Below are 17,200 nucleotides of genomic sequence, written 5' to 3'. Positions count from 1 at the left end.
AAAATGGAATTTAACTCTTTATAAGTACGTCACGCATAGAATTGCAGTTCTAGTTGTCTTTGTTAAAAGAAGCACCATTCATTATGTGTTATTTGTTTTCTCTTTTATTTTAAAATGCAGTAATTTTAAGACTCCTTCTAAGGCACTTGGATTATTTATTGGATTGTATCCAGTTGAAACTTTACACAGAAAAATCTTCTGATCTTGTGAAATAAAGCATCCAGTTTTTGCTGCTTTTAGCTTGCTTATTATTATATGTCCCAAACAGCACAGTAAACTGTTCAAACATAGTCCCCAGTGCTTGAAAGCAACTGTTTGGAAACAGTTAGTTGTGTTGTGTACACGGAATTCTTTGAAATAAATATCTACTCTTACATAGCTATGTTTACTGCCACCACAAAGTTGTCACTGGATATATTCCAATATATAAAAATAAAAACAGTATTTAGGTCTCATTAAGATAGGGAAAAAAGAAGAAGGGCTTAAGAACAGTGTTGAAGAGGGGGGGGGGAATCTGTAAAAGACCAATATCATTCTATATTTAAGCAGGATTTGACTTATCCCCATAAATTATCATTTAATATATTCCATGGGTATCATGTGACATAATTTCCTAAGATGATAGAAACATAGAAGACTGACGGCAGAAAAAAACCTCATGATCCATCTAGTCTGCCCTTATACTATTTTTTGTATTTTATCTTAGGATGGATCTATGTTTATCCCAGGCATGTTTAAATTCAGTTACTGTGGATTTACCAACCACGTCTGCTGGAAGTTTGTTCCAAGCATCTACTACTCTTTCAGTAAAATAATATTTTCTCACATTGCTTTTGATCTTTCCCCCCAACTAACTTCAGATTGTGTCCCCTTGTTCTTGTGTTCACTTTCCTATTAAAAACACTTCCCTCCTGAACCTTATTTAACCCTTTAACTTATTCAAATGTTTTGATCATGTCCCCCCTTTTCCTTCTGTCCTCCAGACTATGCAGATTTGAGTTCATTAAGTATTTCGTGATACGTTTTATGTTTAAGACCTTCCACCATTCTTGTAGCCCGTCTTTGGACCCGTTCAATTTTGTCAATCTCTTTTTGTAGGTGAGGTCTGCAGAACTCAAACACAGTCTTCCAAATGTGGTCTCACCAGCGCTCTATATAGCGGGATCACAATCTCCCTCTTCCTGCTTGTTATACCTCTAGCTATGCAGCCAAGCATCCTACTTGCTTTTCCTACCGCCCGACCACACTGCTCACCCATTTTGAGACTGTCAGAAATCACTACCCCTAAATCCTTCTCTTTTGAAGTTTTTGCTAACAAAAACTAATGATTCCTCCTTACCTTCAAGAACTGAAAAATGTTCCTCACCATGAGATGCATGGCATTCATTAGTGATATTTGACTCTTTTCTATTAATTATTGAAACATGTAGGGCTATTTTTGTAAACTTGCTGATGTCAGAATAGGTTTTGGAAGCACACTTGGTTGATCTCATTTGGTCCCCAAAGCAAACTCAAGCCAGGAATTTTCTTTTTTATTTGAATCATCTAAAATTAGACACTGTTATCAGAATGTAGAAGAGTTGCTTCTACAAAAATTTAAAATTAAGTTTTATAGAAGCAACTCTTCTACATTCTGATAATTTTTTTTTGGAGGACAGTAGAATGTGCTCTTGTAAAAGCACTTAAGGCATGGAACAGCATGCTAGTTCTTAAATAGCTTGGATTTTGTGCACATCCTCTACATCTGACTTCAGAAAGAGAGTAGGATTTCCTAATAATGTTTTCAAATGCTTCTATTCCATATGGGTTTTATGATTCATGATCTGGATTATCATCAGTTCTCTGTTTTACATTCTTGGCACATTACTGCCACTGATTGGAAATGCTTTTGTATTCTTTGCTGGAATTAACTCTGTTCCACAGTCCTGAAGCATCTGCTGAGCAGATACTTTTCTACAAAGCATCAGCAGGTTTTTCTTCTTGCCCCTTTTATCGTGATTTTAACAAACACTTTGTATACAAATGAGAGAAGTTGGCCTTGCCAGCTGAGATGGATTTTTTTTTTAAAAAAAAAGTTTTACATTTACTGAATACTTGTCCATCAAAATCTTATGGCAATTGGGGGAAAAGAAAAGGAAATTAAGAAGAGAAATGGTACTGTTGGAATAAGTAATCTTCATGGAGAAAGTTCCAGTTTCAGTCCTTAATAGTGTTTGGTTCAAAGAGTCTTAAGCAATAGAGTTGCCTGAAGTCCTGGAATGCTAATAAATGGAATCACACTAGTGCTCCCCTAATATGATTTAAAACAGATTTGTATATGGATTTTTTTGTGTTTATACTTTTTTTTTTATGATACCTTTTGACTTTTGGCTATGGTTTTATAGAAATAAAACAATCACAAATTGGACTGGACTCAGTCTTAGTAGTATTGACTCATTAAAATAAATGAAATAATAGTTTCATATTAGCAAGTATTAATTGATTCTAGTAAATCTTGAGTCATGACTAAAAATTGTTCAACCAAAAAATAAAATTCTTTTTTGGTGGGAAAAAAAAGTCAAGTTTTTGTTATCCTTATTTTATTTATTATTTATTTATTTATTTATTAGATTTGTATGCCGCCCCTCTCTGTAGACTCGGGGCGGCTCACAATACAATAAAACAGTTCATGACAAATCTAATAATTTACAATTTAAAATATTTTTATAAACCCATTATTAAAAAGACATACATACAAACATACCATACATAAATTATATAGGCCCGGGGGAAATATCTCAGCCCTGCCTGACAACAAAGGTGGGTTTTGAGAAGTTTACGAAAGGTAAAGAGGGTAGGGGCAGTTCTAATCTCTGGGGGGAGCTGGTTCCAGAGAGTCGGGGCCGCCACAGAGAAGGCTCTTCCCCTGGGGCCCGCCAACCGACATTGTTTAGTTGACGGGACCCGGAGAAGGCCCACTCTGTGGGACCTAATCGGTTGCTGGGATTCGTGCAGCAGAAGGCGGTCTCGGAGATATTCTTGTCCGATGCCATGAAGGGCTTTATAGGTCATAACCAACACTTTGAATTGTGACCGGAAACTGATCGGCAACCAATGCAGACTGAGGAGTGTTGGTGTAACATGGGCATACCTGGGGAAGCCCAGGACTGCTCTCGCAGCTGCATTCTGCACGATCTGAAGTTTCCGAACACTTTTCAAAGGTAGCCCCATGTAGAGAGCGTTACAGTAGTCGAACCTCGAGGTGATGAGGGCATGAGTGACTGTGAGCAGTGAGTCCCGGTCCAAATAGGGCCGCAACTGGTGCACCAGGCGAACCTGGGTCAAACAAAATACAATAAAATATCAGCTCAGTCAAAAAGTAAATAAAGGGAACCCCCTCAAACAATTAACATTTATTTTATAACTTCCATAACATCAGCAGGCTAAGTACAAACAAAAATTCCATATCAACTCTAAGAATAAAAATTAAATCAAAGCAAAAGTTGATTTTTAAAAGTAGTATCCCAAACAGCTTCAAAAAACATCAATTTTTGCTAGCATCCAGAAATGCCCTAATTTAACTACTATAGAGGGATCCTAGAAGAATAGGTATCATGCTGGAAAAACAATGTTTTTAGCCATCTTCGCCCCAAATGTATGATAATATTAAAATTCCCAACATTTTCATCTCTTTGTGTAATATTTATGTTTGCCTTATGTATAAATAGTGAACAAGGTGGTCTGAGACATGCTTTCGAGTCAGATGACCTAGAGTCACTTGAAAATGCCGTAATTAATTACAGTATAGACAAATATAAATATAAATTTTATGCTAAACAATACACATTTCAATGGTTATTAGGTAGGGAATGGAGAAAGGGTAGAAAATGTGAATTAGAGTAACGATTTAAGTTTTAGACATATCAGTATGTTATATTCAATTTATTACTGCTTTTGTTTTTATTACTACCGTGTTTCCCTGAAAATAAGACACTGTCTTATATTAATTTTTGCTCCAAAAGTTGTGCTACGTCTTATTTTCGGGGGGTGCCTTATATTTCTCAAATAAGACAAATTCATAGGCAGAAAAACTGACACCCCCAAAGAAAGTGTACCGTACAGTACACTGATTACGGTACGGTACCTGTTAGTATGGCACACACACACACAAACGACGGCACTTATATGGTACAACAGTATACTCCCGCTATTGCAGCTTCCGGCCACCAGAGGAACTACAGTCTACGCACTGTAGTGGAGACTGTAATGGTAGTGAGACAGCAGCAGACTGTCTGCTGTACTGGACGGTACAAAGCGATGGAAGGGGCCAGCAGGGAACGCCACATTATTACGGTACCGCTATGAACAGCTTTGAATGGTACCGTATGCTTTTCCACCGTACCATATGTAAACTTGACTACGCCTTATTTTCGGGGGTGCCTTATATTAGCAAATTCTGCAAAACCTCTGACATGCCTTACTTTCGGGGTACGTCTTATTTTTAGGGAAACAGGGTATTAGTGAAAAATAAAAAGTAACATATTATCTCTTCAGTTTCTAAGACTGCCCCACTCATCAAGCAACTATACATAGTTTACAAGATTAAAAACATAAACATAAGAAAGAACAAGCCACCACCACCCCTTGCAATTTACAAGGAATAGAATCTTTAACCATTTATTCCGGCATATTACAATGAAAGGTGTGTGTGGGAGAGGGGGGGGGAGAATGGGGAGGCTTGCCAATTGTCTTCATCTGAGCAATACATTCCTCTCCAAAACATTTGGGGATCTGTGGCCTGTAGAAAGGTTTTTGTGTGGATGTTTTTGAATAAAGGGACACAGCTTGGGGAAATTCTTTGAACATCTGGTACTGTCCCTTCTGGGGAATATCACTACTGGTTTTAGGTATGTTTTGCTTGCACTAACATGTTTTATAAAGTACTCTTTCAAATAATAATCAACTAAACATGAGCCAGCAATGTGCAGCAGCGGCCAAAAAAGCCAACACTATCCTAAGCTGCATCAACAGGGGGATACACCCCAAGACCAGGGAAATATTAATACCACTCTACTATGCCCTGGTCAGACCACGTCTGGAGTACTGCATCCAGTTCTGGTCACCACACTTCAAAAGAGACATTGAAACTCTGGAGAAGGTGCCGAAAAGAGCAACCAAAATGATTAGGGGACTTGAAACTAAGACTTACGAAGAGAGATTGCGGGAACTGGTCATGGACAGCCTAGAGAAAAGGAGGGCCAGAGGGAACATGATAGCTGTATACAGGTATATGAGGGGTTGCCACAGAGAGGAGGGGGTCACTCTATTCTCCAGAGCACCAGAGGGCCCGACGAGGAACAACAGCTAGAAGCTGACCAAGGAGAGATTCAACCTAGAAGTAAGGAAGAACTTCCTGAAGGTCTGAGCGATCAACCAGTGGAACAACCTGCCTGCGGAGGTTGTGAACTCCCCAACTCTGGACACTTTCAAGAGGAGATTGGACTGCCACTTGGCTGGGGTGCTTTAGGATTCCTGCTCAGGCAGGGGGTTGGACTTGATGACCTGCATGGTCCCTTTCAACTCTAACAATAAATGAATGAATGAATGAATGAATGCTTTGAAGTGCCCTGGTCTTCTCAAGATCAGTGTTCTTACCATCAGCATGTTTTTGAAGACATTTTCCCCCCTTCTCTTGTTTGTAGGATGAAGATGAGCTTGATTCCCACACCATGGTGAAGACTGCGTCTGATACTGCTAGTACCATGAGGGCTACAAGTACAATGAGTGACAGTGCTCAGACCATGATTGAACATAACAGCACCATGCTAGAATCGGATTTGGGGACCATGGTAATTAATAGTGATGATGATGATGAAGAAGATGAAGATGGAACCATGAAAAGTATGTTTTATTTTTCCTTTGAAAAGAAACTTTTAAATGCTTTTTATTTCAGCCCTGTAATCAGTGAATACTCACTTTAATTCAATTAAATGTTAGAATTAAGACCAATATATTTTGGCTAATATAAATGACATTTATGTGGTTTGTGCAAATTGAAATTAATCTGCATATTACATTTTTAAAATTTTCCCTGGCAACTGCTTTCTAATGGTTTGTTCGCTTGAGCTACCAAGACAAAAATATGAACCATTAAAAAACACTCCAATATGTGGATTTATTCTGGAAAGCAGGTCAAGATCCCCGAATTTCCATCTTTGGAGTTGTAATTCCTTTGCATGCTTTATGGTATGTTATGGGAATCTATGTTTTCAAATATTAGTGTTTTATTCAAGCTGGTAATGCAACAATTTAGTGTAGAATAAACGGGACAAATGGCAACATATGCTACAATTATAGAATGGTTTAAATTACAGTCATTTTAAATGAATATATACAATGAGGAACATCATTCAAATATGATCCCATTTTGGATACATTTAACAACACACATAATTTTAAAACCAAAAGTTATAGTTGAATACTGTAGTGATAAGTATATTTAAAAACATTATTGAATAATACCTTTTAGTTGTTTGAATTGATTTAACTGCAGGATTCTATTTCTTTTTGTTAAACATGCTGCTTGTTTCCAGTCTACCTTAATACAAAGTATCTTCAATTATTCATTGAAAATTTCTGAATGAATTTGCTTACCCTTAGGTTAAAAGAAGAAGATTTTAAAGTTCTGAATTAAGCAATAATTTCTTGTGACACATTTCATTCTTTTCATTAATGTGTGGAGCATGAATCTGCTGGAATTCAGGTGGAAATGGGTGGCCTGATTCTCAAAAGTATAAATTGCAGCAGAATTCTCCCATCTGATGGTTTGTTTGTTTGTTCATTCATTTGTTCATCTTCTCCAGGGGACTCAGGGAAGCTTACAAGATAAAAATCAATTCAAAATACAAAATATAAAATTATAAACCCCAGCCATAAAACCTAAATCTTAAAATCCCAAACATTTAAGCCCATTCATCCAAGCTCATCCCAATCACAATCATACTATCAGATACACCAGAATATCAATGCTTAAGGCCCCAGGCCTGCTGGCAAAGTTGTGACTCTGAAACCTTTCAAAAGGCCAGGAGAGCTGGGGCAGTGCGAATCTTTTATCTTGCCATATGTCTGATAACGCACGTATGATGAAATTGCTCCTATATAAACTGTTAGAATAAACTCATTAAGTTTTGCATTCAATATTAAAATTTAGGTAAGTTTAAAGCTTTTCAAAACATGTGTTTTGTGAAATGCATAATGGTAGATGGAAACTAGATCCACAGCCAGTGTTCTCTCTAAATTTTTTTTGGGGTGGGCGGAAAAGTATAGTGTCTGAGCGGCAGTCCCTTTGGGACTGGGCGACACAGAAATAATAATAAAATTTCCCTCTCGGCTTCTGGGCAGGTTTGGAAAACTCTGAGTTGATGATTATTTTTAAGTGAGCGATTGCTCACCTGCTCAGCTTAGAGGGAACTATGTCCACAGCTGTATTAATTTTTCACAGTGTGTTGGGAATTTTTAAATTTATCAGAAAGATAATACACACAGTCCCTGATATAATAACAGATGGACATTAAGCCCATGAACAGTACTCTGACTTGTGCCATTCCCCACCCCAACCCACATAACATCTCTTGCATGCCTCATGCAGTGTTTTCAACTTGTGCTGTCCCTATGTGTGCTTACTTTGACCAGCGTGGCACCTCTGGTGCACCCATTATTATTATTATTATTATTATTATTATTATTATTATTATTATTAATTAGATTAGTATGCCGCCCCTCTCCGTAGACTCGGGGCGGCTCACAACAATAACAAAGACAATATAAGAACAAATCTAATAATTTAAAAAACACTAAAAACCCCATTATTAAAAGCAAACATACACACAAACATACCATGTATAAACTGTATAGATCCGGGGGAGATGTCTCAGTTCCCCCATGCCTGACGGCAGAGATGGGTCTTAAGAGCTTTACAAAAGGCAAGGAGGGTAGGGGCAGTTCTAATATCCGGGGGGAGCTGGTTCCAGAGGGTCGGGGCCGCCACAGAGAAGGCTCTTCTCCTGGGTCCCGCCAAACGACATTGTTTAGTCGACGGGACCCGGAGAAGGCCAACTCTGTGGGACCTAACCGGTCGCTGGGATTCGTGCAGCAGAATGCGGTCTCGGAGATATTCTGCTCCAATGCCATGAAGGGCCATACACATCCTGTCACTCCTGAGTGCCTTTCCCAATCCATGCAGTACCTCTTGGGCATCCCCTCTCATCCCGACCCATGCCATCCTTCCATGCACTGCCCCTAACCTGCATGGCATCTCAACTGGCCTGGCCAGCATTGTTCACAGATCTATGAGCCCCATGCATTCTTCTTGTCCCCAAGCCCACCTTACCTGCTACTTACCTGACTTTGCACCTCTTCCTGGCTTGCCCATCAACTTTCACCCTGAGTCTACAGAGAGGGGCGGCATACAAATCTAATAAATAATAATAAATAATAATAATTTCTTCCTGTAAGCCTCCCACAAGCAAAGTAAATCGGGAAGTTTGAAATCATTCCTGTTCCCATTGCGTTTTTGCCCAATCGTGGTTATTCTTAGTATTACTGCAATCCTACTTGAAGACGTTTATTAAAAGAATTTGGCTTGTTTGCTTTATTGTAATTTTTTACTTGGAATTCTTAATAGGTCTGTTGCTATTATTGTAATAGAATTATAAATGTTTGATCTCTTTCTTCCAGAAGGTAAGTCACTGAGAGTTGGGAATTAATTCTGATAATATATATTTCATAATATGTTCTCCAAAATTCAGCCAAAGTAGTAATGAACCAATTCTGAAAATGATTGTGACACTTTGAAAGTCAGACATCATTTAATGTGAAACTTTAAAAAATTATGAACATTTAATTAAATGATTTCATGCACTTTACTGTATAATATTGTAATTTTAAAAAAGGATTTCAAGAATTGGCATTACTTCCTCTTTCTTTATCAAATTTGTGTTTAATTATCAGTGATAGGCTTGAGAAATTGAGAAATAATATGCACCTGCTATTTCTACAAGAACATAAATTTATTTTTCCTTATGAGGCAAAATGTATTTACAACCACAGTTTTGCCTTCAACACACACACACACACACGCACGCACACACGCATGTAGGTCTTGACGTATATGGGTCTTTTCCTGTATAAGATTGATAGAATTTTGGCGATGTTCAACGAGGTCCTACTCGTCACCTTCAGGTTGGTGCTTTTGGCTTCATGCCAGGGCAAACAAAGTGTGGTCTGAGCTGCCGTCCCTCTATAAATACTGGTGGGGCTGTGTGGAGTGTTGGTTCAAAAGCTGCAAGCAGGTTGGTTGGCTGTGTTGTAACTGTTGTACTAAATATAATTTATTTATTTGTCAAAGATATATAGAGGATAGTAGTAGTTTGTATAAGCATAACATACATAAAAAAGTAACGTCTTCGGGGAGGGGCGGCATACAAATCTAATAAATACAAATACAAATACAATAAATACAACAATAAAAGAGGACAATAGGACAGTAGGACAGGGATGGTAGGCACAGTGGTGCGCTTATGCACACTCCTTACAGACCTCTTAGAAATGGGGAGAGGCCGACTGTAGACAGTCTAAGGATGATTGGATTATTTTAAGAATATTTAAATAGCCAGATAAGGTATTATTTTCCTTTGGACAATTACATAATTATTAATTTTTAAACCATGAATTACATGAAACAACTTTTTATGGAAAATTAATTTAGCATTACAGTGTATTCATAAATTCAAAAAATTCTTTCTTGAGTTAAGTTCAGATTTGGTGATTTCATGAAGTCATTGATCTCACTAAAATATGAAAGTATTTCTTTTTCTTTTTTCCAATTTTTCAGTGTAATCTCTTTTTTCTTCCTTGCTTCTCTCTTGCCCTTGAAGGTCTCCCATCTCAGAATTTAGGATAAGTTACTAGTTTAATTAACTGTCAAGTCAACCAAGTGGTATCACTTGATAAATATAAAGGAATTACATTTCAGTCTAACTTCAGGGAATAAATTGATTATAGATAATTTATATGTATACCGCTTTAATTATAATATGATTTTGTGTGGTTTTGTTGTACTATTATTTTGTTTTACTGTCACTATAACATGTTATCTTAATTTCTAATTAAAAAAAACATTAATACTTTTAAAATTAGTTAACTTTCATCCAGCACAATTACCTTGAGTTTTTTAGTTTTTCTTCATATTTTGACTATTTTGTTATATTTAAAACAGGAAATGCTACATCACCACAGGCTCAGCGACCTTCATTTATGGACTATTTTGATAAACAGGATTCCAAAAATAAGGCCCATGAAAACTGCAACCAGAATATACATGAATCTTATCACATAGCGAAGAATATTTTCCCTGATAACTGGAAAGTTCCCCAGGATGGTGACTTTGATTTTGTAAGTTCTTCTGTACAGTTTGGTTTCCTAATGTTGATGGATTTTGTATGGATATGGCTGATTTAATATTTATACATAATATAAGTACAGTGGTACCTCGGTTCTCGACCACAATTCGTTCTGGAAGTGTGGTCGAGAACCGATTTGGTTGAGAACCGAAATAATTTAAGATAAATTCCCCTCCTCAGTTGCCTCTCTCTCTAGCTTGCCTGCTTCTGTCCCTGTCTCTCTCTCTCTGTAGCTTGCCGGCTTCCGCTTCAGCTCTTTCGCTCACCCGCTTCTGTCCCCGTCTGTCTCTCTCTCTCTCTCTCTCTGTAGCTTGCCAGCTTCCGGCTTCAGCTCTCTCGCTCACCCGCTTCTGTCCCCGTCTCTCTCTCTCTCTCTCTGTAGCTTGCTGGCTTCTGTCTTCAGCTCTCTCACTCGCCTGCTTCTGTCCCCATCTCTCTCTCTCTCTCTCTCTCTCTGTAGCTTGCCGTCTTCCGTCTTCAGCTCTCTCGCTCGCCCGCTTCTGTTCCCGTCTCTCTCTCTCTGTGTAGCTTGCCGGCTTCTGTCTTCAGTTTTCTCGAGTGTTCGAGTTCCAAATGTTTGTTCGGATTTCAGGGCAAAAGTTTCTTCAATTTCCTGGTCGAATACCGATTTGTTCGAACTGAGAAGCTTTCGAAAACCGAGGTACCACTGTATATACTTCCATCTTTTTCTTTCTAGTTGGGAATTATGTGAACATAGTGTATATCCTCAGTGCCAGTGGTGGGCTGCTTCCCGGTCAGACGGTTTGGGTGAACCAGTAGTTCTGACCACCGGCTGGGCCTGCCCACCTTTCCCCGGGCTAACCTTTCCTATTTATCTCACTTTCTTGGTTTGTTCCCTGCTTGCACAACTTAGCTGCGCAGCCCAGCTGATTGCCTTACTCAACGCGGTATTACTGCCTGAGATGATTAGTTGTGTGTTTACAATGATGGCATGTGCGCGAGAGTGTGCACACATTCACATTCCCAGTGAACCGGTTGTTAATGTATGTGCAGCTCACCTCTGCTCAGTGCATATTATATTGTCTACTTTATTAAACATACAGTAATATCGTATATTCATATGGAATGTTGCTTTCTGTAATAGGAGCCTAAAATCTTCAAATAGAAGTAGCCTGCTCTTTCTCTTTGGTTTCCTGTCTCTAAACTGATAATCTCGTACATTCGGGACTAAGTGTAATGTTTTATTCCCATATTCTCCTAAATACAGTTCCTCTGTATGTATGTTTAGAATCATATGTATGTTTAGAATTATTTCTTCCTACGTGGGAGGAAAGCCTGTTTCAATCCAAAGATTTTAAAATTTGGATTCAGGAAACAATTTTTGAATTACTATGAAACAGTAGAAAGCCCTTGAAAATATTACATGTGCAGAAAACAGAAGAAAGAGATATTTGGAGATCCTTTTCCCTCAGAACGTTCATTGTAATTATCTTACTTTATCCCCTAATTATTGTAGGACTTCTGGAGAATTCGGGAAGTTGTACTGCAGGATAAATTGTCATTAAAAAAAGGTTTCCACTCCTAAAAGCCCTTCCTGAGTAAAAGATCTTTATAATATTGCAAGATGCAATTGGATATAGTCTATTGTTTAACATGTTGCCTTAAATTGAAAAATGAAGTTGACAAATAATTAATATTTACAGTACAATTTTTCAACCACACATTTATTAATTTAAAATAAATATTATTTCTTTTCCTTATGGCCTATCTGTTTCTTTCCCTCACTGAAGAAATCAATGCATCTATCCTCTCATTAGGAATTTAGGACATTTGTGAATATTCATTATTGCCATTATTGTCAATGACTTTAGATCCTATAGATTGTCAGAAAGAAATTAATAGACATAATTTTATAAATATTTTCTGTACATTCTCAATCTTGTTCAAATGTTCAGATGGCTCATAAGATTTCACTGCAGAAAGGATAGTTGTTAATAAAACTGTTACTTTATGTATAGTAACATTTATTCATGTTTATAAAATACTTCCTAGGGTTTTTTAATTAATGAACATATTTTGAAAAATATCAGTAATTTTTTGCTCCCCCTTCAAAAGTCATGAATTTAGATTATTTTCCCAAATTAAAATACCTTAGATAGTCTGTATGTTGTTAATAATTGTGAATGACCTAACATTTACTGAGGAATAGGGAACAGTGGAGCAAACGTTTTATACTTGTTCAAAAATATATTTTTAAAAAAATTGCTGACATACTTTTTATGTAGTTCATAAAAAATACAAGAACTTTCTCTGCTCTTTCTCTTTTGTCAACCCCCCTCCCCCATGAGATCTCATTAATGCGTTTTTTATCAGTAAATATAATCAAAAACATTTAATGCATATTTGAAAATGGAATAGCATTTTAAATTCTAAAAAGAGAAAAAATAGACTAATGTTCAGGATCATTCTAAAATGATTATTTGTATCAGTCTCAGCATTGTATCAGCATTGGCAGTTCTGTGTTAGCAAAAACTTCAGAAGAGAAGGATTTAGGGGTAGTGATTTCTGACAGTCTCAAAATGGGTGAGCAGTGTGGTCGAGCGGTAGGAAAAGCAAGTAGGATGCTTGGCTGCATAGCTAGAGGTATAACAAGCAGGAAGAGGGAGATTGTGATCCCCTTATATAGAGCGCTGGTGAGACCACATTTGGAGTACTGTGTTCAGTTCTGGAGACCTCACCTACAAAAAGATATTGACAAAATTGAACGGGTCCAAAGACGGGCTACAAGAATGGTGGAAGGTCTTAAGCATAAAACGTATCAGGAAAGACTTAATGAACTCAATCTGTATAGTCTGGAGGACAGAAGGAAAAGGGGGGACATGATCGAAACATTTAAATATGTTAAAGGGTTAAATAGGGTTCAGGAGGGAAGTGTTTTTAATAGGAAAGTGAACACAAGAACAAGGGGACACAATCTGAAGTTAGTTGGGGGAAAGATCAAAGGCAACATGAGAAAATATTATTTTACTGAAAGAGTAGTAGATCCTTGGAACAAACTTCCAGCAGACGTGGTTGGTAAATCCACAGTAACTGAATTTAAACATGCCTGGGATAAACATATATCCATCCTAAGATAAAATACAGGAAATAGTATAAGGGCAGACTAGATGGACCATGAGGTCTTTTTCTGCTGTCAGTCTTCTATGTTTCTATGTCTCATTATAAAGAAAGGGAGAAGACTGGTTTTGTTTGCCAGTAGTCACTTCAAGTTCAGAAAAATGCAAGCAAAACAAAACAAAATCCATTAAAATTATGTCAGATATAATCAGTCCTTACATAAATTAAGTAACAATAAACTACACTGAAAATCTTGCACGAACTTAATATTGCGAGAATATACATAAACTTAAATATCTAAGTCTGCTTCCTGCAGAGTATTGTGTTTCCCATCAGCAATCCCTTCTGATCATAACGATAGCAAATTTAAACAATTTTCTTTTCTATTAAAAGCTATTTATTTTAACACTCAGCAAGTATAGCATTTTATTCCTGTGGAGATTTTCCAATAATGCAGCCTCCCATGTTATATTGAACTATGTCAAAAATAAGTAATTGAATCTCAAGGACCTGATCGTTCAGGATAAGCCTTATTGTAATTTTATATCTTCTAATCATGCCATTGAATGAATCTTTCTAGTAAAAATCATTTTGTATATATAAAAATGTAGAACTTAACAAAAGTCTTGACAGAATAGAAGTATAAGATAGTAATATTTATTCTTTTCCTTTAGCACCATAAATTTGTAAGCCTTTATGCCTTTAAATTTATGCAGTTTATCATGACTGTAATCAACAGGAGATTCTGTGGCTTGCAGATTTTTTTCAGTTACCTAATTCCCAATTCATACTGTAAGTTTTACATCTTCTAATATGAAAAGGTAGAATATAAAATAGAATAGAATAGAATTCTTTATTGATCAAGTGTGATTGGACACACAAGGAACTTGTCTTTGGTGCATATGCTCTCAGTGTACATAAAAAGAAAAGAACAAAAATAAATAAATTCATCAAGAATCATAAAATACAACACTTAGTGATAGTCATAGGTTACTAAATAAACAAATCATACTAGGAAACAAATAAAACAATATAAATCATAGAGATACAAGCAACAAGGTTATAGTCATAAGTGGGAGGAAATGGCTAATAGGAAGGATAAGAAAATAATAGTACTGTAAAACAGTCTTAGTAAATATTTAGCAGTGTTGTGGGAGTTAGTGGTTTAGCAAAGTGATGGTATGGGGGGAACTGTCCTTGTGTGTAGTTGTTCTGGAGTGCAGTGCCCTGTAGCATTTTGAGGGTAGAAGTTGAAACAATTTATGTTCAGAATGTGAGGGGTGTGTAGATATTTGCACAGCCCTCTTTTTGAGACTCTGAAATGTGTTAGTGACCTTTGGAATCTTAATAAATATTTCTTAATCAGTAATTAAACAATAATTTGAAAGTATATCTTTTAATTGTACAGACAAGAAAGAAATAAAGTGGGGCAAAACTCATTTAGCAACTTGCCTGGCTTAGCAACAGAAATTTTGAGCTCAATTGTGGTTATAAGTTAAGGACTGGCTATTCATCTAACATTTTTCTCTAATATAGTTCTAAAGTTGAAGCAATCATGTTTTGTAAAATCAGTTTACTGTATGTTGTTTTCTTTCTTTGAATGTAGGCTTTTGTATATTTTTTTAAAGTCTTGTATGTATCCCATGGACAATTTATTATTTGTATTTCTATTATTGTTTTGACAGTAGATCATAGATAGTTATAAAACAGACATTAGCTAGAAAGTGATGTAATAATGCAAATTATTCATGTTTGCATTATTGTTTTAACAATGAATCTAAGACATGAAATGGCATTAGCTAAAAAGTGATGTTATTATGCAAGTTATTCATATTTCCATTATTGTTTTAACAATGGATCAAAGACCTAAAAAGAGGCATTAGCTAGAAGTGATCTAATAGCTAGTAAACTAGCTATTTAAAGCCTCATCAGCACTAACATAATTAATTATCTTAACTGTGTCTATGCAGTGAGGGTTTTTTTTGTTAAGATAAGTAAAAAGTTAGAAAAGGCAAATTTAACATTAGTGCTCGTAGGGAAAATGTTTTTTTTTTGTTGCTAGTCCATATAGATATGATTCCAGATTGTTTCATATTAAATAACAAGCATGTAGATCACGTGTTGCCATTATACTTTGAAGTAGATATAGTTTGGTGGGTCATTTTTTTCTATTTTTGGTAGAAAGTAATCCATTAAAAGAGAAAATTTTGAAGTGACTTCCAAGTGCAGCAAACATATTAAAATACAGTTGCTATAAAATGATGACATTGTAAATAGGAAGTGCTTATTCTGCATCAACAAGATAAACCTAACTAGTGATTACATAAAAGAGATTAGGAATATATGAAATAATTACTATTTTCTGGACCTAAATAGTTAAAAGAATTGGTGAACGATTCTCCTCTTTTCACAACTTTATATGAAGCTCAATACTTCTTTGTTGATGTTATTGTAAGCCATAGTTAGCATTATATCTAGAAACATAGAAACATAGAAGACTGACGGCAGAAAAAGACCTCATGGTCCATCTAGTCTGCCCTTATACTATTTCCTGTATTTTATCTTACAATGGATATATGTTTATCCCAGGCATGTTTAAATTCAGTTACTGTGGATTTACCAACCACGTCTGCTGGAAGTTTGTTCCAAGGATCTACTACTCTTTCAGTGAAATAATATTTTCTCACGTTGCTTTTGATCTTTCCTCCAACTAACTTCAGATTGTGTCCCCTTGTTCTTGTGTTCACTTTCCTATTAAAAACACTTCCCTCCTGAACCTTATTTAACCCTTTAACATATTTAACTGTTTCGATCATGTCCCCCCTTTTCCTTCTGTCCTCCAGACTATACAGATTGAGTTCATTAAGTCTTTCCTGATACGTTTTATGCTTAAGACCTTCCACCATTCTTGTAGCCCATCTTTGGACCCGTTCAATTTTGTCAATATCTTTTTGTATGTGAGGTCTCCAGAACTGAACACAGTATTCCAAATGTGGTCTCACAAGCACTCTATATAAGGGGATCACAATCTCCCTCTTCCTGCTTGTTATACCTCTAGCTATGCAGCCAAGCATTCTACTTGCTTTCCCTACTGCCCGACCACACTGCTCACCCATTTTGAGACTGTCAGAAATCACTACCCCTAAATCCTTCTCTTCTGAAGTTTTTGCTAACACAGAACCGCCAATGCAATATTCAGATTGAGGATTCCTTTTCCCCAAGTGCATTTAGAAAATCTAAAATAGCTATAGCAGAAGAAGCTCAGAAATTGTAATAGGGATTTAAAATATACTGTATATCAGAACCAATTCAATATTAAAGGAGGCTGCCTTTTTCTCAACAGTTGCCCTCCCCATCTTGAAAATAATAGGGGTGATGAGGGAAAAGGAAGAGGAATGGTGAGGAACAACTGCCCAAGCTTGCTGGTTCATGAGTTCACACAATCAAATACAGAGTCTGCTACTCTTGTGCTAAATCTTTCCAGGATTATTTTAAGATGTCAGTTTATGACTTAGAAAAAAACATATTGTCCTCATTATAAGTAGCCCATAAGACAAGCTACAATAAATTTTGTAACTACAGTATTTGGCAGGTTTGAGGGCCAGTAAGGTTATAGAAACTGGTTGCCAACATTCCTACTTCTATTTAATTATAGGACTATTATTTCTGAATAATTTGAAAAC

The 17,200-nt window shown here is 36.5% G+C and overlaps 1 protein-coding gene across 1 annotated transcript in view; it reads left to right on the top strand.

Annotated features, from left to right (window-relative positions):
* STK3 (serine/threonine kinase 3) overlaps positions 1–17,200 on the top strand; it is a 161,289-nt gene that overhangs the window by 84,547 nt on the left and 59,542 nt on the right. Inside the window, exons 9-10 of the mRNA XM_070748093.1 lie at positions 5,682–5,880; positions 10,256–10,431. Of these exons, the coding sequence (XP_070604194.1) occupies positions 5,682–5,880; positions 10,256–10,431 (375 nt within the window). The remainder of the gene's footprint in view (positions 1–5,681; positions 5,881–10,255; positions 10,432–17,200) is intronic.

This window comes from Erythrolamprus reginae, chromosome 3 (assembly GCF_031021105.1).
Source record: "Erythrolamprus reginae isolate rEryReg1 chromosome 3, rEryReg1.hap1, whole genome shotgun sequence".
Taxonomy (NCBI): Eukaryota; Metazoa; Chordata; class Lepidosauria; order Squamata; family Dipsadidae; genus Erythrolamprus; species Erythrolamprus reginae.
Note: the sequence above shows the minus strand (reverse complement) of the source record. Positions and strands in the feature narration are given on the sequence as shown.